Raw genomic sequence first — 20,592 nt, 5'->3', positions numbered from 1 at the left:
GGCACCACCGCCGCCACGCTCGCGGCCGACCCGCCCCGACCCCGCCCACCGCGAGCCGGAAGCCGGCGCCAGATCTTCCGGAAAGTCTGGAGCGGACTGCCGGACGGGCTCGGCTTCTGGACTTCCGAGCGTGCGCAGAAGGCGTCGCGGCGCGAGCTCCGGGGCGATCTGGGCCGCGCGGACTGGCGCCTGGGCGCGCCGCGGAACCCGCGAGGTCCCCGCCTGGCTGCGGGATGGCGGCCAGCCTGTGGATGGGAGACGTGAGTGAGAGCTGCCGGCCGCACTCTCAGGAGGCGGCGGAAGGGTCCCGGCGTCTGAGGGCGCGGACTCGAGCCCCGCGGGCAGGCAGTGAGCGGGGAGGCAGTTCTGGTGACGGCGAGGCGCGTCCGGGCCACGGAGAGCAGGGACTGGACTGGGACGCGAGATTTTCCTGAGGGGATCAAGGGGCGTTGAATGGTTCTAGGACTGGCGGGGCGCAGGGAGGCGAGTTTGGGGCGAAGGGGGTGGGGCTCGGACGTCTGGGCGGAGCCCGCGGCCCCGCCCGCCCAGGCCCCGCTGCCGCGCGCCGCCCCCCGCGCGGAGTGGGAGGGAGCAGGGGAGGGGCCTAGGGGGACGGGGGAGGGGTCTCGGCCTGGGGGGCGGAGCCGGCCCCGGGCTCTGGACTCCCGCCCGAGCCTGCGCTCTGCTTGTTCCTCAGCTGGAACCCTACATGGATGAGAACTTCATCTCCAGAGCCTTTGCCACAATGGGGGAGACCGTGATGAGCGTGAAGATTATCCGAAACCGCCTCACTGGGTACATCTCCCGTTTTACCTCTCAGTTCTGCTTCATAGTGTCCCAGGGAAAAGTCGCGTGAACCTAGGGCCTGGGTCTCACGCCTGCACTCCTAGCTACTCCGGAGTCAGGAGGCTGGGATGTGAGGATCGCGTTTCGAAGCCAATCCAGGCTGGAAAGTCTGTGAGATTCATCTTCAATTAACCATCAAAAAGCATAAGAGGAAAGAGAAGCTTCAAAATCGTCTTAAAGTTATACAGCTATTAAATGCAAGTCTATTTTTTTATCTGTTTCAACCTGGTTTTAGATCTGTTATGCTGTTTAATAAACAACACCCTACTATGTGCGACAGGTCTAGATTTCTAGGATTGGCTGAGATCCGCCATCATCCTTGCCCTCAGGGTTTGTGCATCTGAATAGGAGAATGAGACAGGCAGGCAACAATTGAACAAGACAAAATGTTTAGTTCTGCTAAACACTCTTCAGAAAACTACTTGTTTCACTTTGAGGTTTTTTGTTGCTGTTGTTTTTAAATGTCAGTCTTGAGGCTTGAACTCAGGACCTGGGCGCTATCCCTCAGCTCTTCAGCTCAAGGTCCGCACTCTACCTACTTGAACCACAGCGCCACTTCCAGTTTTCTGGTGGTAATCAGAGATCAGAGTTTTACAGATTTTCCTGCCCAGGCTGGCTCTGAACCGCGATCCTCATATCTCAGCCACCTGAGTGGTTGGGATTACAGGCATGAACCATCAGCACCTGGCAAGGTCCTTGTTGTTGTTGTTGTGTGTGTGTGTGTGTGTGTGTTTTCCTTAGGATTCTGGTTAGAAATAGGGATTTCTTTATAAATTTAAGGGTGTTTACTGAACACTTAACTCTTTGTTAGTTACTTACTGTACTGAATGTGGCTTGCCAAAACAAAATAGTTGCCGGGCACCAGTGGCTCCAGCTTGAGCTGGAGAGCTGAGGGAGAGCACCCAGGCCCAGATTTCCAGCTCCTGACTGACCAAAAAAACACAAACAAACCACTAAGTGGTTTAAAAAGAGATAAAGGTCAGGTGTGGTGCTCTCCTTTAATCCCTGCATACTCAGGAGGCTTTGAAGAAGGCTAGTGATTGATTGTATATGTTTAGCCAGCTTAAATTTTCTTTAAAACATGCAGTCAGATGTTGGACAATCATCTCTCTTATTTATTGCTAGTGGGAGAGTAAATAACTCAACCATTGGAAGCAAGTATCTTAAAAGTTTTATTTTTTCTTAAGCTTCTTTTTTTAGTTAGTTGTATAAGGGGATTACATTCGTGTGTGTGTGTGTGTGTGTGTGTGTGTGTGTGTGTGTGTGTGTCTGTCTGTCTGTCTGTCTGTCTGTCTGTCTGTCTGTGTGTGTCTGTCTGTGTGTGTTGTGTTGGTCGTGGGGCTTGAACTCTGGACCTGGGCGCTGTTCTTGAGCTCAAGGCTAGTGCTCTGTCACTTGAGCCACAGTGCCACTTCTGGTTTTCTGGGTGGTTAATTGGAGATAAGAATCTCATGGACTTTCCTGCCCCATCTGGCTTTGAACCTTGATCCTCAGATCTCAGCCTCCTGAGTAGCTAGGATTACAGGTGTGAGCTACCAGCGCCTGGCCGAGGGTTACATTCTTACATGTGCATATGGATACAAAGTACTTTGATTTGTCTCACCCTCTCTATTATTGTCTTCAAAAGCTGTTATAAATGTAAATATATGTCTTCTCTGAGACTGGTTGAGTCTAGGCCTACTTATTTTCCCTAAGTAAGTGAAAGGATAACATAGATAATAAGTTTTTCTTGTTGGTAGTGGTGAAGCTTGAACTCAGGGCCTGGGTGCTGTTTCTGAGCTTTTTCACTCAAGGCTAGTACTCTACTACTTTAAGTCACAGTGCCACTTCTAGTTTTCTAGTGGTTCGTTGGAGATAAGAGTCTCATGGACTTTCCTGTCCAGGCTGGCTTTGAACCAAGATCATCAGATGTCAGCCTTCTGAATAGCTAGGATTATATGCGTGAACCACTGGCACCTAGCTATATATATTTGTAAACACAAAGAACTTGGGAAAGAATATTCATAGGAGCTGTTTGACAATAGCTAAAAATTGCAAACAGTGCAGATAGCCATGACTAGGTGAGTAGAGAAACAACTGTTGATATTTTCATATGGTACAATATTACTCAGCAATAAGAAGGAACAAATTCCTGACATGGCAACTATGATTGAATTTCAAAAGCATTATGCCTGACTAGGTATATTGGGGCTTGCCTATGATCCCAGCTACTCAGAAGGCAGAGACAGGAAGATCTCTAATTACAGCCTGGGCAAAATGAGTGAGATCCTAGCTCAAAAACCATACTAAAAACAAAAGAACTGAAGTGGAACAGCACTTGTTAACAAGGTGGATGCTCTGAGTTCAGGTCTCTTTTTCTTCCCCACCTCCCCCCTGCCCCAAGCCCCAAGCTCTCTTGGAATTTGCTCCAAAATCTTAATCACCCTCTATCAGCCTCATTGTGTGTGGCTTCTGAGGTACAATGACTTGTTTCTCCTCTAATCCTTCTTTCCGGCCTGGTATATTTACTAACCATCAGTGAAGTCCTGGGTTCTCAGGTCTCATCCCTCTCCCTGTTTCCCCAAAGTGACTTTGCCATCTTTATTCTGAAAAAAAAAATTTTTTTTTTTTGGTCAGTCATGGGGCTTGAACTCTGGGCCTGGCGCTGTCCCTCAGCTCTTCAGCTCCAGATGAGTGCTCTAACACTTGAGCCACAGCACCACTTCCAGTTTTCTGGGGTTTATTGGAGATAAGAGTCTCACGGACTTTCCTGCCTGGCTGGCTTTGAACTGTGATCCTCAGATCTCAGCCTCCTGAGCAGCTAGGATTACAGGCGTGAGCCACCGGCACTCGGCCCCAGGCAGTTTTTATTATCCAGCATAACGTAGTGGGAAAGGCAATGGACTTTTATATAACTAGTGAAGCGTAGTGAATTTCTCTATTAATCACAAGGTATACATAATTCTAGTAGAAGAATAATCTCAAACTGAACTTAGCACTTCGAAGCTAATATTCTTCAGTAATCTACCTATTTTCTTGGATTCGGATCAAGGATAAGAGTAATCTACCTGTTTTCTTGGATTCGGATCAAGGATAAGAGTAATCTACCTATTTTCTTGGATACGGACGGATCAAGGACAAGAACCAGAGTCACTGTTTTGTTGTATGTGTTTCTACACCTTGCCTAAGTGACCCATGTCATATATGCATTCTTGACATATGCCTTTGTACTCAGTCAAGTGTGCCTTCAGCCTTGCTTAGGGAGAACAGTGATCCATCGTAATGGCCATAGTTACCTTGGGTTGCATGATATTTTTTATATTTGTTGCAGTTTTTAATCTGATTCAGAAGACTATGCAAAAGAAACAATAAAATTTAAATTAAGATGAGGATACCTATAGTTACAAACTAAGTGCTTAGTATAAAAGCATGTAACCCTGTGTTATACTTGAGGTCATTTGGATATCTTTACTTAATTTTAAGATAGCTAGTAGCATTGTGCTGGTCCCAATATTTCTAAAGCATGAGCTTTAATTTTATCCCAAAAATTGTATTTTAAAGGTATAATATATAATGTAGTCACATTAAAATAATATGGAATGCTGGTGCTGGTGACTCATACCTGAAATCCTACCTGCTCAGGAGGTCTGGGGATCTCAGTCAAAGCCATCCCGGGCAGGAAAGTCCCAAGACACTTTTATCTCCAATTTACCACCAGACAACTGGAAATGGTGCTGTGGCTCAAGTGGTAGGAATACTTGCCTTGAGCCCAATGACTGACAAAAAACAAAACAAAAAGTTACCAGATAATCCCTATCTGGTAACTGCACAGTGACATAAAGATCAATTAATCTAAATGATATTATTGCAACCAGCAGGCTGACTGGATTGATAGGCAGAGAAGCTTGATGTGTTGAAGTGTCCTCAAGTTATTGGCTTTGCCTCAGTGGTTTGGTATGTCTGTCAAGCTGGCTTCTCTCCATGCTTCATTAGGCTGCAGTGAGATGTGATGAAAGTCCCAGGCAAGTCAGTCTTTCCCATCCTTGCAGAAGTTTTTTTTCTGTTTGTTGTTTTTTATTTTTGCCAGTCCTGGGGCTTGAATTCGGGACTTGGGCACTGTCTCTGAGCTTCTTTTGCTCAAGGATAGCACTCTACCACTTGAGCCACAGTGCCATTTCCGGCTTTTTTGCTTTTGTTTTTTGGTTGGTCATGGGGCTTGAACTCTGGGCCTGGGCACTGTCCTTTAGCTCTTCAGCTCAAGGTGAGCGCTTTACCACTTGAGTCACAGTGCCACTCTGGATTTCTGGTGGTTAATTAGAGAGAAGAGGCTCAAGGACTTTGCTGCCTGGGCCTGCTTTGAACCACAATCCTCAGATCTCAGCCTCCTGAGTAGCTAGGATTACAGGCATAAGCCACAGGTGCCCGGCTGTTTTTTCTTTTCTTTTTTTTTTTAAATTTAATTTTATTTTATTTGTGAACATACTGTACAGAGGAGTTACAATTACATAGGCAGGATAATGCGTACATTTCTTACCAAGCATTGCAGCCTCCTCCTGTGTTTACCCTTCACATCCCTTCCCAGCCTGTAAGTTTTTTCTTAAGTAAAGTGTGGTCAAGAGCAAAACCAGTTCTGATAGGAATGTAGTTCTCCCTTCAGACCAAGACTTACGTGACTACCTTTTTTTTTTTTCTCCTGGTCCTGGGACTTGAACTCAAAGCACTGTTTCTGACCTTGTTGTGTTCAAGCTTAGTGCTCTACCACTTGAGCTACAACTCTTATTTCTAGCCTTTTGTGGTTAACAGGAGATAAGAACAGACTCTCCGGCCCAGTCTGGCTATGAACGAACCATGATCCTCAGATCTCATCTTCCTGAGTTGCTAGGATTACAGGTATGAACCACTGGAGCCCAGCTTACCTGAGTATCTTTAACCATTCTCTTTCTGTGTTTACATTCCAGGATCCCAGCTGGCTACTGTTTTGTAGAATTCGCAGATTTGGCCACAGCTGAGAAGTGTTTGCATAAAATTAATGGGAAACCCCTTCCAGGAGCCACACCTGTAAGGACATTTAGATAATGATGATGTTGCCATTTTTATTGTCATTGAGTCTCACCATTCACTGACTCCCTACTGGATACTTACTTCATTTTATTGAATCCTCTAACAGCCGGTACAATAGGCATTGCTATCTTTGACAGACCAGGTAAGGAAGCTCAGGGAAGTGAAATAACTTGCTCAAGGCAACATAGGTAGTAAGTGACAGTGCCAAGATTCAGAAGATTGGTTGCCTTGGAAACCCATGCCCTTCCCACTCCTCATCACTGCCTCCTGTGACAGAAGACTTGAAACTATAGGTCTTTTGCCTGATTGAGAAGCTAGAACAGGCTGGCAGCAGCAAGAACACTTCTCAAGAGAGTTACATTCTGCTCTTCCTACAGTTACTTAGCTTACAGCTCACCAGCTGGCACACCTGGGCTCATAGAACCACGGAGCTGGCAGTGCCCTTAATGGTCATCCGTGCAACCCCCTCATTTTATACAGGAGGAAAGGCTGAGGCTTAGAGAGGGGGAGATGTTTTGGCCAAGGTAATTTATTTCAGTTTTTTTCAAACATTGTTTGACTCTTGAAACACCTTTCTCTGTTTTAGTCTGTCTGTTTTTAAATTTCCAGGCAAAACGGTTTAAACTGAACTATGCCACTTATGGGAAACAACCAGATAACAGGTAAGTACAGCCCCAAAGTATAGCCCCACAGCATGTCTAGATAGAGGCAAGATGCATCACTTTGCCAGGCTTAGAATGGGGAGCAGAGTTTGCCTTTGCTTGCCTCTCCTGAGAAAGACATATTCCACTTCCCCATTACTAGGCCTTTCTTGGGTGTGTGTTGTGTCAAGGCCATATCTTTTCTTTTTTTTTTTTTTGGTCCAGTTGTGGGGCCTGAACTCTGGGCCTGGCTGCTGTCCCTCAGCTCTTCAGCTCAAGGCTAGTGCTCTACCACTTGAGCCACAGTGCCACTTCCGGCTTTTTTCTTTTTGCTTATGTGGTGCTGAGGAATCGAACCCAGGGCCTCATGCATGCAAGGCAAGCGCTCTAACACTGAGCCACCTTCCCAGCCCAAGGCCATATCTTTTTAATACTTGCTTCTTCCCCTAGCCCTCCACCCTGTTAGTTTCCCCAGCATTAGGTTTTATTTAATAGGAAAAATACATTTATTATACCAACAAAAAGTGATTGCCATTTCAGGTTGCTATTTGAAATTTATGTGTGAGGGTTGGCAGTGCTCTTCCTCAGCCTTTTTGCTTTAAAGCTGGTACTCTGCCACTTTAGTCATGTCTCCAGTTCCAGTTCTGGCTTTTAGCTGGTTAATTGGAGATCAAAGTTTCTTGGATTTGTTACCTGAGCTATTTTTTTTTTTTTTTTTTTGGGTCCGGTCATGGGACCTGAACTCTGGACCTGGGCGCTGTCCCTCAGCTCTTCAGCTCAATACTAACACTCTACCACTTGAGCCATAGCACCACTTCCGGCTTTTTTCTTTTTTTCAAACCCAGGGCCTCAGGCATGCAAGGCAAGCGCTCTACCACTGAGCCACCTTCCCAGCCCTACCTGAGCTATTTTTTTTTGTTTTGTTTTTTGTTTTTGTCGGTGGTGGGGCTTGAACTCTGGGCCTGGGCGCTGTCCCTCAGCTCTTCAGCTCAAGGCGAGCGCTCTACCACTTGAGCTACAGCGCCACTTCCGGTTTTCTGGTGGTTTTATTCGAGATAGGAGTCTCACGGTCTCTCCTGCCCGGGCTGGCTTTGAACCGCGATCCTCAGATCTCAGCCTCCTGAGTAGCTAGGATTACAGGCGTGAGCCACCAGCGCCCGGCAACCTGAGCTATTTTTAAACCCTGATTCTGAGATCTCAGCACCCGAGTAGCTAGGATTACAGGTGTGAGCCACTGGTGACCAATGTATTCAAAATAACAATTTCTTTTTCTTTTCTTTCTTTCTCTTTCTCTCTCTTTTTTTGTTGTTGTCATTCATGAGGCTTGAACTCAGGGCCTGGGCACTGTCCCTGAGCTTCTTTTGCTCAAGGCTGGCACTCTACCACTTGAGCCACAGAGTCACTTCCAGCTTTTTCTGTTTATGTGGTACTGAGGAATGAAGCTGAGGGCTTCATGCATGCTACGCAAACACTCTACCACCAAGCCAAATTCCCAGCCCAATCTCTGCTACTCTGGAGGTCCCAGGGGATAATGGTGTAAGGCCTGCCTGGGCAAAAATTTCTTTAGACTTCTCTATCTAAACCAATTAAAAAAAAAAATCTGGGTGCAGTGGTATGTGCCTATAATTCTAGCTATGTGAAAAGCATACATAGAGGATCAGTGCATAAATTTAAAAAGGGCTGGGAATATGGCTCAAGTTAGGAGTACCTTCCCTGACAAGTTGAAGGCCCTGAGTTCAAACCCCAGTATAAAATAAAAAGGGCTGAGATGTAGCTCAGTGGTAGCGTACTGGTCTCATATAACAAAGCTCTGTGCTCAATCAGCAGTTCCACACCGGGTGGGCAGGAGGCAGACAGGGAGCAGGGATGGTAGTACATCCTTATTGCAAGTGTTAGTGAGGCAGCGATAGGAGGATCCCAATTCAAATCAGCTGGGCTACAAGTGAGACCTGGTCTCAGAAAACCAAGAAAAAGGCTGGGGGCATTGTTCATGTTGTAGAGTACCTTGCCTAGAAAGCATAAGGCACTGAGTTCAAATCTAGTACTGCAGGGGCATGGAACTTCAGTACTGCCAAAAACAAAAAAAAACTTTGTACCTATTTACCCTAGAATTCTTTTCAGACCTGATTTATGAATATAAACAAAAGTAGCCTCAGAAGTGTTCATTCAAGTTGGGCGCTGGTGGCTCACACTTGTAATCCTAGATATTCAAGAGGCTGAGATCTGAGGATCATTGTTCCAAGCCAGCCCAGGCAGGAATCTGTAATTAAGCACCAATAAAAGCTCAAGTGATAGAGCACTGTCCTTGAGCACAAAAGCTCAAGGACTGAGGTCACTCTCAGGTGAGTTCAAGCCTCAGGACCTACAACACTGACAAAAAACCAAAGCCAAAACCAAAAACAACCCAAAACCCTGAGCCCTTCTTTTTTTTTTTTTTTTTGGTCCAGTCGTGAGGCCTGAACTCTGGGCCTGGACGCTCTCCCTTAGCTCTTCAGCTCAAGGCTACTGCTCTACCACTTGAGCCACAGCACCGCTTCCGGCTTTTATCTTTTTGCTTATGTGGTGCTGAGGAATTGAACCCAGGGCCTCATGCATGCAAGGCAAGTGCTCTACTACTGAGCCACCTTCCCAGCCCCACTCTGAGCCTTTCGAAACAACATTTTGTGGGCTGTATGTGTGCTGGTATTAAAGCATTATCTCAGGGTCTGGGTGCTGTCTCTTTGATTTTTTCACTCTACTTTTTTCAATCTACCACTTGAGCCACAGCTCCACTTCCCACCTTCTTAGTAGCCAGGAATATAGGCATGAGCCACTAGCACCTGGCCAAGTTTAGTCTTTTCAGCCTTTCAGGGCTGTTCCTCTGATCCATCTCCATGTATTCATGTAATATATGAAGCCAGACAGGCTTTGTCCTTCTTCTAGAACCATAATGATGCAAGTTAAACTTAGAGGGGAGGAAAAACAGGTTAAATGGACTGATCAAATGGAGTGTTTCCTAGGATGGCCCTGGAGATTTTTATCTGCACTGTGCGCAGAGTCCTTCAGAGCAGAGCCTGACATTTGTCCCTGACTGTTGTTCTCTCCTCTCAGCCCCGAGTACTCCCTTTTTGTGGGGGACCTGACCCCAGATGTGGATGATGGAATGCTGTATGAATTCTTCGTCAAAGTCTACCCCTCCTGTCGGGGAGGCAAGGTGGTTTTGGACCAGACTGGCGTGTCTAAGTAAGGCCTCATGTGTTATTGATGTCCGCTGTGTTAGACATCTTTGTTCTTTCCTGGAGGGAAGCATTCCAGAGAGAAGGGAGCACGGTGGCTCATCACAGGCCCCGGAGCATACCTACCTCATTTGAATCCCAGCTCCATTACTAGAGAAGGGACTATACAGATGCTGAACTTTCCTGACTCTTTTCCTCATCTATAGAAGGGGCCAAAAAGTATTTTTCTTAGGATTGATGTAAGGATTAAAGGATATAAATTACTCACATAGACATAGGGGCTGGGAATGTGGCTTAGTGGTAGAGTGCTTGCCTAGCATGCATGAAGCCCTGGGTTCCATTCCTCAGTACCATATAATCAGAAAAAGCTAGAAGTGGCGCTGTGGCTCAAGTGGTAGAGCTCTTGCCTTGAGCACAGAGAAGCTCAGGGACAGAGCCCAGACCCTGAGTTCAAGCCTCAGGATGGGGGGGCGGGAGGGAGAATTACTCACATAGGAATTTATTTATTTAGTGTTTGCATTTATTTTTATACTTTATTTACTTTATTTTACACTTTATTATTGTTAATTTTTTTTTTTTTTTTTTTTTGGCGGTTGTGGGGCTTGAACTCTGGGCCTGGGTGCTGTCCCTCAGCTCTTCAGCTCAAGGCGAGCGCTCTACCACTTGAGCCACAGCGCCACTCCCGGCTTTTTCTGTGTATGTGGTGCTGAGGAATTGAACCCAGGGCCTCGTGCATGCAAGGCAAGCACTCTATCACTGAGCCACCTTCCCAGCCCTACACTTATTATTATTATTATTATTTTGCCAGTCCTGGGGCTTGAACTCAGGGCCTGGGCATTGTCCCTAAGCTGCTTTTGCTCAAGGCTAGCACTCTACCACTTGAGCTACAGCACCACTTCTGTGGTACTGAGGAATTGAACCCAGGGCTTCATGCATGCTAGGCAAGCACTCTTCTACTTAGCCACGTTCCCAGCCCACCCTTATTATTGTTAACTGAACCTTTCAGTGCAGTTAGTTTTTCATCACAAACTGAGTATGATGGTGTACATCTTAGCAGTTGAGAAGCTGAGACAGGAGGATTGTGAGTTCAAGGCCAGCCTGACTATCTCAAAAAAAGGGAGAAAAAAAAATCTTAAAGTCTCATTCTCAGTTTTTGTTTTATGGTTTTGTATCCTTTCCTTTCCTTCCTTTTACTGTGCTAGAAATTGAACCTAGAGGCTGGTCTCCAATGGCTCATGCCTATAATCCTAGCTACTTATGAGGCTGAGATCTGAGAATTGAGGCTCAAAGCCAGCTGGGCTGAAATGTCCCTGTGAGACTTTTTTTTTTTTTTTTTGGTCCAGTCGTGGGGCTTGAACTCTGGGCGTGGGTGCTGTCCCTCAGCTCTTCAGCTCAAGGTTAGCACTCTACCACTTGAGCCACAGCACCACTTCTGGCTTTTTTCTTTTTGCTTATGTGGGGCTGAGGAATCAAACCCAGGGCCTCAGGCATGCAAGGCAAGCGCTCTACCACTGAGCCACCTTCCCAGCCCCCGCCCCCCCCCCCCCCCCCCCGTGAGACTCTTATCTCCAATTAACTACCAAAAAAATCAGAAGTGATATTGTAGCTCAAAATGGTACAACACTAACTTTGAGCAAAAGAGCATGGGGACAGGGTCTAGGCCCTGAGTTCAAGCCCCACAACTGAACAAACAAGAAAAAATTGTTTTTTTTTTTTTTTGGGTCCCGTCATGGGGCCTGAACTCTGGGCCTGGGCGCTGTCCCTCAGCTCTTCAGCTCAAGGCTAGCGCTCTACCACTTGAGCCACAGCGCCACTTCCGGCTTTTTTCTTTTTGCTTATGTGGTGCTGAGGAATCGAACCCAGGGCCTCAGGCATGCAAGGCAAGCGCTTTAACCACTGAGCCACCTTCTCAGCCCCCAAACAAGAAAAAATTGAACCTAGAAGCCTTATACATGCTAGGCAAGTATAGGTTATTCCCCTAGCCCAAGAAAGACTCATTCTTGACCACCATAGTAGTTATAAGCTCAGATTCTGGGAGTCTGGCAGATGTGGATTTTAATACTACTTTTACTACATATGACTTTGGACATGTTATCAAACCTCTCCGAACCTATCAAACCTCTACCTTCACATACTTGTTGGAGTGTGATGAGAAAACCGTAAAAAAAAAAAAAATTCCGCACAGTGCTTGGCAAGTAAGTTGGCTTTGTTAATTTATTTTCCAGCTATAATATGACCTCAAGAGAGCAAGAATCAGGTCTGTTCATGACTTCTGCATCCCATGCCTGGTGCCTGTAGGGCAAATAAGGGGGTTTGAAAATACTTAAAACTTCACCTGTTGTTGTTACCGCTACATCACAATAGTGATCATGATTTGTTACTCTCCAGAGGATAGGGAGGGAAGGAGCTCCTTAAGTGAAGACATGAAAAACGGAAAACTGAAAGTGGGACTTCCACCGCCTGCTAGTGTCTCATGTCTATAATTCTAGCAACTCAGGAGTTCTGAGGACTGAGGTCCAAAGCCAGCCTGGGCAGGAAAGTCCATGAGACTCTTACCTCCAATAAACCACCAGCAAACCAAAAGTGGCCCTATGGCTCAAGTGGTAGAGCGCTTACCTTGAGCTGAAGAACTCAGTGACAGTGCCCAGGTCTAGAATTCAAGCCCCACGACTGACCAAAAATAAAATAAAAATCGGGATCTGTCCCATGGGTTGGGCCAGACTGGGGTCCACAAGGAATTTCCTATGCTCCAGAGGCCAGGGCTTCAAAGCAGAAATTCTCTGTGGGGGGGCTACAGCAAAATTCTCCTGGCTTACCCCCAAAGTCACCCTCTGGCAATCTTGGAAGTCGGGACAAGCTCTCAGAGGGAGTGGGGGAGGGGGAGTGAGAAAATAAAAGAAATTCTTACTATTTCAGTATGGTCCAGTGCATGCATCCCATATTTCCCTGTGTGAATGCCTTCCCAATGGGACTCATCCTTTTTTATTGTTAGATGGACTTTCCCTTCTCAACCCTTTTCCTTTTCACATTCCTGCCCGCCTTCTTGCCCTTCCCTTTTTTTCCGTGCCTCCATTCTTAGACTTTATCACACTTGTGATCTAAATAGCGTGTTGGGGTTTTTTTCCTGCAGGGGTTATGGTTTTGTGAAATTCACAGATGAATTGGAACAGAAGCGAGCCCTGACGGAGTGCCAGGGAGCAGTAGGACTGGGGTCTAAACCTGTGCGGCTGAGTGTGGCCATCCCAAAAGCGTGAGTCCTGCAGAGTCCTGGACTTACCAGGGCAGACAAACCCAAGAGACTCTTATGTTGAATTAATCATTGAAAAACTGGAAGTGGAATGGTGGTTCAAGTAGTAAGAGCACCAAAAAGCTTAAGGGATAGCCCCTAAACCCTAAGTTCAAACCCTAGTATTGATATAAAAATAAAATGAGGGGCTGGGAAGGTGGCTCAGTGGTAGTATGCTTGCCTGGCATGCATGAGGCCCTGAGTTCGATTCCTCAGCACCACATAAACAGAAAAGGCTGGAAGTGGCACTTTGGTCAAGTGGTAGAGTGCTAGCCTTGAGCTGAAGAGCTGAGGGACAGCGCCCAGGCCCAGAGTTCAAGCCCTGTGACCCGAAAAAAATAAAATGAAACAACTATGGCCAGGTGTAGTGGTGCACACCTCTAATCCCAGGAGTTGGGAAGCTGAGGGAGAAGAATCAGTTTGAAACCAGCGTAGGCTACATCAAAAGCCCGTCTCAAAACAAAGTAACTAAAATTTCTTAGTTCCCTTCTAATCTCCATATACATTTTTTTCATAGTAACTGCACAAGTCAATTTACATATATGTTCAGTTTTATTTTATTCAGATGGTATTAGAGATTGAACTCAGGACTTTGTTATTGTTAGGAGTTCTCTATTTATTTAGGCCCTGGTTCTTTTTGCTTTATTTATCAAATAGGATTTTTGCCTGGGTCTGGTTGGCATCAAACCTCGCACCAGCTAGATCTTTTTAAAAATTCATTCATGTCCCTTCTTTCTTTCCTCTTTCTTTTTCCCTTTCTTTTTCTTTCCTTTTAAAGTGCAAGGAGCTGAACCTAGGGTCTATGCACATTTTTTTTTTAATTACAAAAATAATGCTCACAAGCCAGGTCAGTGGCTCACACTGTAGCTAGTAATCCTAGCTACTCAGGACACTGAAATTTGAGTGTTGCGGTTCAAAGCCAGCTTTGGGAGAAAAGTTTGTGTGAGACTCTTATTTCTACTAAACTATCAAAAGCCAGAAGTTGAGCTGTGGCTCAAGTGGTAGAGCACTAGCCTTGAGCAAAAAGGTGGTCTCTGTCAGAGCCCAGGCCCAGAGTTCAAGCCCCAGGACTTGCACAAACATACACAGATAATAATGATGCTTATGCGGGGCATTGGTGGCTCACATATGTGATCCTAACTATTCAGGAGGCTGAGATCTGACAAGTGAGGTTTGAAGCTAGCCTGGGCAGAAAACCATGAGAGACTCTTTTTTTCTTCTTCAGTTAACCAACAAAAAGCTGGAATTAAGAGGTAAGACTCAAGTGGTAGAGCACCAACATGATCAACAGAATTGGAATTATAGTTCAAGGGGTAAAGCACTAGCCTTAAGTGAAAACACTTAGGGACAGTGCCCAGGCCTCAAGTACAAGCCCCAGTACCAGCACAAAATAAAACCAGCAGTGTTCATTATAGAGCCAAGCATGGTCAGCACATGTCCATGATGCAGACACTTGGGAGGTGGAGGGAGGAGAATCTTAAGTTCAAGTATGCATCCTGGGCTCGATAGAGGCTCTGTTTAAAAAAACAAAACAAAAGAGCAGTAATGTTTTTTCTTTTCTCAGTGAAGTCAGTGTATGTACTTCCATACAGTACATACTTTCATACAATTGCACAGTCATTATCAGTGAGGGTGCTAGGTACTAAACCCAGGGCCTTGGGAACACTAAGCACACTACTACCACTGGCTACACCCAAGCCAAATTTTTTTTGGTAGGTGTGAGGCTTGAACTCTGGGTCTGGATTCTGTCCCTGAGCTATTCAGCTCAAAGCTAGTGCTGTACCCTTGAGCCACAGTATCACTTCTGGTTTTCTGGTGGTTAATTGGAGATGAGTCTGGCTTTGAACCATGATCCTCAGATCTCCTGAGTAGGTAGGATTACAAACATGAGCCACTGGCACCCAGCCTAAGATTATTTTTTCTTTTCTTTTTGGTCTGTTGTAGGGCTTGAATTCTGGGCCTGGACGCTGCCCCTGAGCTCTTCAGTTCAAGGCTAGCTCTCTACCTCATGAGCCATGGTGCCACTTCCTGTTTTCTAGTGGTTTATTGGAGATGATGAGTCTCTCGGAGCTGAACACTGGTGGCTCACACCTGTAATCCTAGCTAGTCAGGAAGCTGAGATCTGAGGATCAAGGTTCAAAACCAGCCCAGGCAGGAAAGTCTGTGAAACTCTTAGTTCCAATAAACCACTCAGAAAACTGGAAGTGGCGCTGTGGCTCAAGTGGTAGAGCACTTTGAGCTGAAGAGTTGAGGGACAGTCCCCAGGCCCAGAGTTCAAGCCCCATGACCAGTAAAAAAGAAACAGTCTCATGAACTTCCCTGCCTGGGCTGGCTTTGAACCGTGATCCTTAGATCTCAGCCTCCTGAGTAGCGAGGATTACAGATGTGAGCCACCAACACCCAGCTCCAGCTTACGACTTTTTTAAGTTTGTTTATAAGCTTGTTCTGTTTAACAATTCCTCTCATGCTGACCATTTTGGCTGTTATGGGTGTGTAACCGTTCAGTCATCAGCCTGTGAAGACCCTTCCTTGAGATTACAGCTATAATTGGACTTATTTGGTGAGGAGGTGCTACCTTGTTATATCTATTCCTCATTAAACATTTTGTGGGCTGGGAAGGTGGCTCAGTGGTAGAGTGCCTTGCATGCATGAGGCCCTGGGTTCAATTCCTCAGTACCACATAAGCAAAAAAAGCCAGAAGTGGCGCTGTGGCTCAAGTGATAGAGCGCTACCCTTTAGCTGAAGAGCTGAGGGACAGCACCCTGGCCTAGAGTTCAGGCTGCAAGACCAGCAAAAAACAAAACAAAACAATTTTTGTCAGTAAAGGTGCTGGTTCTAGGGAAGTGTCTCCAGCCCAGAGTGAGGGTGAGCAGGTACCCTGGGGAATGACTGTACCCGCTATATAGAGAAATCACAAAAGTGGGTGCAGATGTCTGAAGGGGAAAAAACAGACCTAGGCCAGGGAGTCTGTACTTCAATTACTGAACATGTGAAGGGAGTAGTCCATCCCCTTGGAATCATAAAAGGGACGTGTCATAGAGGTGAATGTTGGGAGTACCCAAGCCAGTGCTGGGCAGGAGGAGAGGAGACTGCCTGCAGCCCTGACTGACCCTCCAGTGGAGGTGAGCACTTCAGGCTGTCCACAGCCAATCAAACATTGAATCCACCTTACAACTCTGCCTGAGTCCTGCAGGCACTGAACTTCAAGAAATTTAGAGCTCTTTCTGGCATGGAGTGTTTGCCATTTCTTGAATGGAAGTTGATTGATTTATAGATGGATTATCTTTACTTGTACATAGGATTTCAATTCCTAAAGTCATTTTAATGATAGTCCGCTCCTGTTTATAGCTTGGTTTCCTGTCTAGCTTGCTGTAGAGATTCTGTGTCACACTTTGTTAGGACCAAGTGCACTTGATGGGACTCTTGGGACTTTGTAAGCCATCCAGAAGCAAGTGTCAGCCTCTCCTGACACTTAGAAGACACTGTCAGGCTGCTTGGAGTACAGTGACTGGAAGCCCGTTGCCCTGTGCTGAATTTGAGTCCATTCTTATGATCCCTCTCATAAGCTTCACACATGGTTTTTCCATCCTGGAAAGCTGTGGATCCTTTGTGAGCTTGGCATTGTCTTTGGTTGGGAGTGGCTGTAGCCACTGTATTGAGAATGCTTTCCTCCAGCTTGGGCCTGGCCTTGACAAGTGCATGCAGGATATAGATACTGGTGAGATGTGAGCTTGTCAGGCAGATGTTGTATATAACAGTGTGGTATTAGGTGCATAAATCTTGGCATTAAATCTGGCTCCAGTCTTAGCATTACATTGGGCAAGTAACTTTAGACTCAGTTTTCTCATCTGTAATAGTAGGAATTAATCAATAATACCTTTGTTGTTGGGGTGTGTAGAGTGAAAATAGGTGACTGTCAGTGCTACAAATCCCAGCTAATGAAGGACACAAATCCTCAAGTAAATGGTAGCCATCGCTGGGATGTAGCTCAGTGGTGTTGAGCATGTGCAAGGCCCTGGGTTCCATCCTTAGTACCAAAAACAAAAGAATATCATTACAGTGATAATGATAATTCTGCGGGAATATCTGTCTTGCTGTTTGTGGTGAAAGCAATCAGATATGTCGTAGTTTGAAATGCTTGGATCATTGTAAATCCAGATTTTTCTCTAGGTATGTTTTTCTGGGATTTTGCAACTATCAGAAAAAAACAGTGTCCCAAGATATTGAGAGAGAGTTTGATAAGATAGCGAAACCTATTCAAAGCTTAAGCCAGGTATGTTTGTAATTGTAGCAAAAAGGAAACAGAGGCAGGAGAGCAAGTTCAAAGCCAGCCTGGGCTACGTAGCAAAACTTTGTCTCAAAAACAACAAAAAGCTTTTATTGTAAAAGCATGGGTACTGGAGAGAGACTGCCTGGGTGTGAGTGTCGTATTATTAATTAGCTGTGCGCCTCTAACCAAGGGCTGATAGCTTAACCTCTCTATACCTAGCTTCCTTGTTTATAAAATTGGAATACTAACTGCATAAGGCTGTTCTGAGGGTTAAGTGCATTACCCTTCATAAAGCACTCAGGACAGTAGCTGATTGCATAGAAAATGTTATAGGCATGTCTGTTTATGTTTGCCTATTTTTGTTTCATCATTTAAGGAGCCGTGTAAAGCCAGTGGAATATAGTCAGATGTACAGTTACAGCTACAACCAGTATTACCAGCAGTACCAGAACTACTATGCCCAGTGGGGCTATGACCAGAACACAGGCAGTTACAGCTACAGCTACCCCCAGTACGGCTATACCCAGAGCACCATGCAGGTAATTGCACTTTGGCACCTCTGGCCTTCTAGATAATGCCCTGTGGAGCATGGTCCTTTTCCAGAATGGAGGGACTTAGGTTTCAGAAAAACAAGAAAACTAAAATGACCCAGTTCTTGTTAGAAATAAGCCATTGTGCCAGGCACCGATGGCTTGCACCTAGCTACTCTAGAGGCTAAGATATGTGGATCATGGTTTGAAGCCAGCAAGGCAGGAGAGTCCATGAGATTCCTATATCTAATTAACAGTCAGAAAACTGGAAGTGGAGCTGTGGCTCAAAGTGGTAGAGCACTAGTAAAAAGCCATTGTAGCCAGGAAATAGTGCCTGACAGCTATAATCCTAGCTATGTCTAAGATCTGAGGATCATGGTTCAAAGCCAGCCCAGGCAGGAAAGTCTATAAGACACTTATCACCTGGCGCTGGTGGCTCACACCTGTAATCCTAGCTACTCAGGAGGCTGAGATCTGAGGATCATGGTTCAGAGCCAGCCTGGGCAGGAAACTCCATGAAACTCTTATCTCCAATAAACCACTAGAAAACCAGAAGTGGTGCTGTGGGCTCAAGGGGTAGAGCGCTCGCCTTGAGTTGAAGAGCGCACGGACAGCAACCAAGCCCGGAGTTCAAGCCCTACAACAGACCTCCCCCCCCCCCAAAAAAAAAAAAAAAGCAAGTAGAGCTGTGGTTTGAGTGTTAGAGCACTAGGCTTGAATAATAAAGCTTAGGGAAGCTGGGTGCCAGTGGCTCATGCCTATAATCCTAGCTACTCAGTAGTAGGCTGAGATCTGAGGATCATAGTTTAAAGCTAACCCAGGCAGGAAAGTCAGAGAGACTGTTTTGTGGGTTTTTTGGGGCAGTAGTGGGGCTTGAACTCAGGGCTAGTGCTCTACCACTTTGAGCCACAGTGCCATTTCCAGTTTTCTGGTGGTTAATTGGGAGATGAGTTTCAGATTTTCCTGCCTAGGCTGGCACTGAACTCTGATTTCTGTCTCCTTAGTAGGTAGGATTACAGGTATGAGCCATTAGCACCCAGCTCTGGAGACTCTAACCTCCAGTTAACCACCAGAAAACCAGAAATGGCACTGTGGCTTAAAGAGGTAGATCTCTAGCCTCTCAAGTGAAAAAGTTCAGGATAGCACCCAGGCTCCACCATAGACCAAAAAAAAAAAGCAAAAAAACGAGTTCCAGGACAGTGCCCAGGCCCTGAATTCAAGCCCTGACCACCAGTATGCATGCATGCATGTGCACACATACCCACACACCCACCATTGTAGCTGGACTTGGAGGCTCACATCTGTAAGCCCAGCATTTTGGAGGCAAAGGTAGAAGATTGGGAATTGAAGCTAGCCAGAGCTACATAGACCTTGTTTGAGGAAAATAAAGAACAGACTCCTCACTCACCTCTCTGGTCTCTTGACAGACATATGAAGAAGTTGGAGATGATGCATTGGAAGGTAAGTTGGTTCACTGATTTCATTCCTATCAACTGTTAGAACGTGACACCCATGGCCAGCACAGCACCTTCGACTAGATGCTAAGAAATAAATGCAAGGGCTGGGGGGAGGAGGAGATGGGAAGGGTGGGAAGGGGAAACAAAGGAGGAGGCTACAATGCTTGATAAGAAATGTACTCATTATCTTGCCCATGTAATTGTAACCCTTCTGTATGGTATTTTCACAATAAAAAAAATAAAAATAAATGCAAGGTAAATTCTGCTCTGGAGGAACTTACAGGTTACTGAGAGCTGAAGTAATTAGCAAGATCACCCCTGGAATGCAAAGAAGGCTTAGGGAGGTGGGTTTTCAATAATGATTGATGCCTTGCTGAAGTTCATAGAATTTATTTTTGTCAGTCATGGGGCCTGGGCACTATCCCTCAGCTCTCCAGCTCAAGGCTTTACCACTTGAGCCACAGCACCACTTCTGGTTTTCTAGTGGTTTATTGGGTAATAGTCTCAGACTTTCCTGCCAGGGCTGGCTTTGAACGCAATCTTCAGATCTCAGCCTCCTGAGTAGCTAGGATTACAGGTGTGAGCCACCAATGCCTGGCTTACTTTATTTTTTTATCTTAATTTGTTGTGTTTGTTTGGCTTGGATTTCTTGTGATTTTAGTCCTGGAGATTGAATGGAGGCTTCACTGCCACTTGGGCTTGAACTCAGTGCTTAGGCAGTCTCGTCTAAGTTTACCACTCATTGCTCTACCACTTGAGTCATGGCTCTACTTCCAGCTCTTTGGTAATTGGAGATGAGTCTCATAGACTTTACTTCTCTCATCTCAGCCTTCTGAATAGCTAGGAATAGACATGAGGCACCTACAGTTTGTTTCAGAGACAGGGTCTTGTGTATAACTCAGATGGCCTGCAGGACAGCCCTTTTTATCCTTACCCTTGTACAATACACAATGGTTCCTCTAATATCCCTTGACCTGTCTTCCCAGATCCCATGCCACAACTGGACGTGACAGAGGCCAACAAAGAATTCATGGAGCAGAGCGAGGAGCTGTATGATGCACTTATGGACTGTCACTGGCAGCCCTTGGACACTGTGTCCTCAGAGATCCCTGCTCTGTTGTAGCTGGAACAGAGGACAAAGAGGATGGACTATTAGCAATTGGACACATTTTTAAACTGTCTGCTTTTACTTTTGGAAATGATTTGTAAGATTTAAATAAACTATTTCCTGAGATGAGCATTTCTGCAACCCTACTGCCTTCGTCTGGTAAGGCTGTTTGTGGAATACAATCATAGGACCAACTGTG

The 20,592-nt window shown here is 45.8% G+C and overlaps 1 protein-coding gene across 2 annotated transcripts; it reads left to right on the top strand.

Annotated features, from left to right (window-relative positions):
* The first annotated feature begins 130 nt into the window (after positions 1–130).
* Positions 131–20,522, top strand: Trnau1ap (tRNA selenocysteine 1 associated protein 1). 2 transcript variants are annotated; one of them, XM_070037476.1, is made up of 9 exons: positions 131–260; positions 698–795; positions 5,784–5,883; positions 6,496–6,548; positions 9,618–9,749; positions 12,873–12,992; positions 17,675–17,837; positions 19,256–19,289; positions 20,272–20,522. In XM_070037476.1, the coding sequence occupies exons 1-9, from the start codon at positions 234–236 to the stop codon at positions 20,406–20,408; spliced, it is 864 nt and encodes a 287-aa protein (XP_069893577.1). In that variant the 5' UTR covers positions 131–233; the 3' UTR covers positions 20,409–20,522. The 2 variants fall into 2 exon arrangements, with proteins under 2 accessions (XP_069893577.1, XP_069893578.1); XM_070037477.1 differs by lacking the exon at positions 12,873–12,992 and having other exon boundaries at positions 132–260.
* Positions 20,523–20,592: the final 70 nt, after the last annotated feature.

The sequence above is a fragment of the Dipodomys merriami genome, unplaced genomic scaffold (assembly GCF_024711535.1).
Source record: "Dipodomys merriami isolate MVZ:Mamm:240054 unplaced genomic scaffold, mDipMer1.0.p SCAF_28, whole genome shotgun sequence".
Lineage (NCBI taxonomy): Eukaryota > Metazoa > Chordata > Mammalia > Rodentia > Heteromyidae > Dipodomys > Dipodomys merriami.
Note: the sequence above shows the minus strand (reverse complement) of the source record. Positions and strands in the feature narration are given on the sequence as shown.